Consider the following 2,245-nt stretch of genomic DNA (forward strand, 5'->3'; position numbering starts at 1 on the left):
GATATCGAGTCAGTAAAATATTCCTGAGATGTAAACAAAGTCAGAGGGAGAACGATGGAATCAGAGACGGCAGGTTGAAAGAGAAAAGCTTAAGTTCTTCACAAACTGCCAGAAAACTGCCGGACGCTCCGACTGACAGTTTCTTTAAAAGCAGGATGAAGATCGTCCTGTTGGCTGCTGCCTTCGATTCAATCAAAGAATTATTTCATGATGTGTTTTATATTCTTTTAGTTTTCATTCCAGCTCATGTCAACAGAAGTCGAGTCCTTCTGGGGAGGAAATCGAGCGGTGGAGAGCGTTAAAGCAAAGCTTGGAGCTAAGATCAGATGAAATGAGCTGTGCTGAGATATCCTGACCTCTAACAGGAGGATTTCTGTAACTGATGGTAACGGATCACTGAAGTTAGTTGTAAACAAAGGAGAAGAATATCTGCTGGTTTCTGACACAAGTTTTACAAAAACCCTGATAAGCTTGAGTTACATTAACCCCCAACAATCATTTAATGATGGAGAAACTGTGTTAGAAGCATAACATTCACATCAAATCTGTGTATTTTGACAAACGTTACGGCTTTAAAGAAGGTGAACATCTTCATAAGAACCTTCCTCACCTTGTGTCTGAGGGTCGGTGTTTTTTACTGAAGTTTGGAGGTCTCTCTAAGGACCGGTCACTCTTGATGGACAGACAGCTGGGTCCTGGAGGTCCTGGAGGTCCTGCTTTCCGTTTGAGGTTCTGACCTCTGAAACACAAACATGTTGTTCTTCACATCAATCCCTGAAGGAAACCATTTAAGAAGCTCTGAACACACAAACTGCTGCAGAGACTCAGAAGGTCTCCTGTCTGTAACAGGCCTCAGATCAGATTACAGCTTCTTGTGTTGATGGACAGCAGAGATGGGAAAGTTTAAAGCTGTAATTTCTGTCAAAATACAGGATTTTTCAGTGTTTCTGATTTGAATTTTAACTAATTAACTAGTAACCACTAAACACGTCATTCACAACCAAACATCTACGGTATAATTTGTGACAAACGAGTGAAATAAGAAGTCCGGTTTTGTTGCCAACAATTACAAGTTGTTTGTTTACATGTGATCATTGATGAGGACACTTCAGACAGTCTGACAGATATCGAGTCAGTAAAATATTCCTGAGATGTAAACAAAGTCAGAGGGAGAACGATGGAATCAGAGACGGCAGGTTGAAAGAGAAAAGCTTAAGTTCTTCACAAACTGCCAGAAAACTGCCGGACGCTCCGACTGACAGTTTCTTTAAAAGCAGGATGAAGATCGTCCTGTTGGCTGCTGCCTTCGATTCAATCAAAGAATTATTTCATGATGTGTTTTATATTCTTTTAGTTTTCATTCCAGCTCATGTCAACAGAAGTCGAGTCCTTCTGGGGAGGAAATCGAGCGGTGGAGAGCGTTAAAGCAAAGCTTGGAGCTAAGATCAGATGAAATGAGCTGTGCTGAGATATCCTGACCTCTAACAGGAGGATTTCTGTAACTGATGGTAACGGATCACTGAAGTTAGTTGTAAACAAAGGAGAAGAATATCTGCTGGTTTCTGACACAAGTTTTACAAAAACCCTGATAAGCTTGAGTTACATTAACCCCCAACAATCATTTAATGATGGAGAAACTGTGTTAGAAGCATAACATTCACATCAAATCTGTGTATTTTGACAAACGTTACGGCTTTAAAGAAGGTGAACATCTTCATAAGAACCTTCCTCACCTTGTGTCTGAGGGTCGGTGTTTTTTACTGAAGTTTGGAGGTCTCTCTAAGGACCGGTCACTCTTGATGGACAGACAGCTGGGTCCTGGAGGTCCTGGAGGTCCTGCTTTCCGTTTGAGGTTCTGACCTCTGAAACACAAACATGTTGTTCTTCACATCAATCCCTGAAGGAAACCATTTAAGAAGCTCTGAACACACAAACTGCTGCAGAGACTCAGAAGGTCTCCTGTCTGTAACAGGCCTCAGATCAGATTACAGCTTCTTGTGTTGATGGACAGCAGAGATGGGAAAGTTAAAGAAGTTAAACATCTTTGTTGAACCTTCCTCACCTTGTGTCTGAGGGTCCAGGTTCTTCACTGAACTCTGGAGGTCTTCCTTTGGACCAGTCACTCTTCATGGACAGACAGCTGGGTCCTGGAGGTCCTGGAGGTCCTGGAGGTCCTGGAGGTCCTGCTCCGTCCTCTTCCTTCACACCAACATCCATCTTCTGGTCTTCAGTCAGTCTGAGAGAG

At 42.6% G+C, this 2,245-nt stretch overlaps 1 protein-coding gene across 3 annotated transcripts in view; it reads right to left on the minus strand.

Moving 5' to 3' along the window:
* Positions 1 to 160: 160 nt before the first annotated feature.
* The window catches only part of LOC119617681 (collagen alpha-1(XVII) chain-like), a 10,463-nt gene continuing 8,378 nt past the window's right edge, over positions 161 to 2,245 (minus strand). Inside the window, exons 1-3 of one of the 3 annotated variants that reach the window (XM_037979509.1) lie at positions 2,063 to 2,237; positions 1,734 to 1,862; positions 161 to 739 (exon numbers count right to left, since the gene is read on the minus strand). In XM_037979509.1, the coding sequence (XP_037835437.1) occupies positions 607 to 739; positions 1,734 to 1,862; positions 2,063 to 2,217 (417 nt within the window). In that variant the 5' untranslated portion in view covers positions 2,218 to 2,237 and the 3' untranslated portion in view covers positions 161 to 606. Of the gene's footprint in view, positions 740 to 1,733; positions 1,863 to 2,062; positions 2,238 to 2,245 lie in introns of those variants that run through there. The other 2 variants (XR_005234045.1, XR_005234044.1) reach the window with 2 other exon arrangements.

Source organism: Kryptolebias marmoratus, linkage group LG14, assembly GCF_001649575.2.
Source record: "Kryptolebias marmoratus isolate JLee-2015 linkage group LG14, ASM164957v2, whole genome shotgun sequence".
In the NCBI taxonomy this organism is placed as follows: Eukaryota; Metazoa; Chordata; class Actinopteri; order Cyprinodontiformes; family Rivulidae; genus Kryptolebias; species Kryptolebias marmoratus.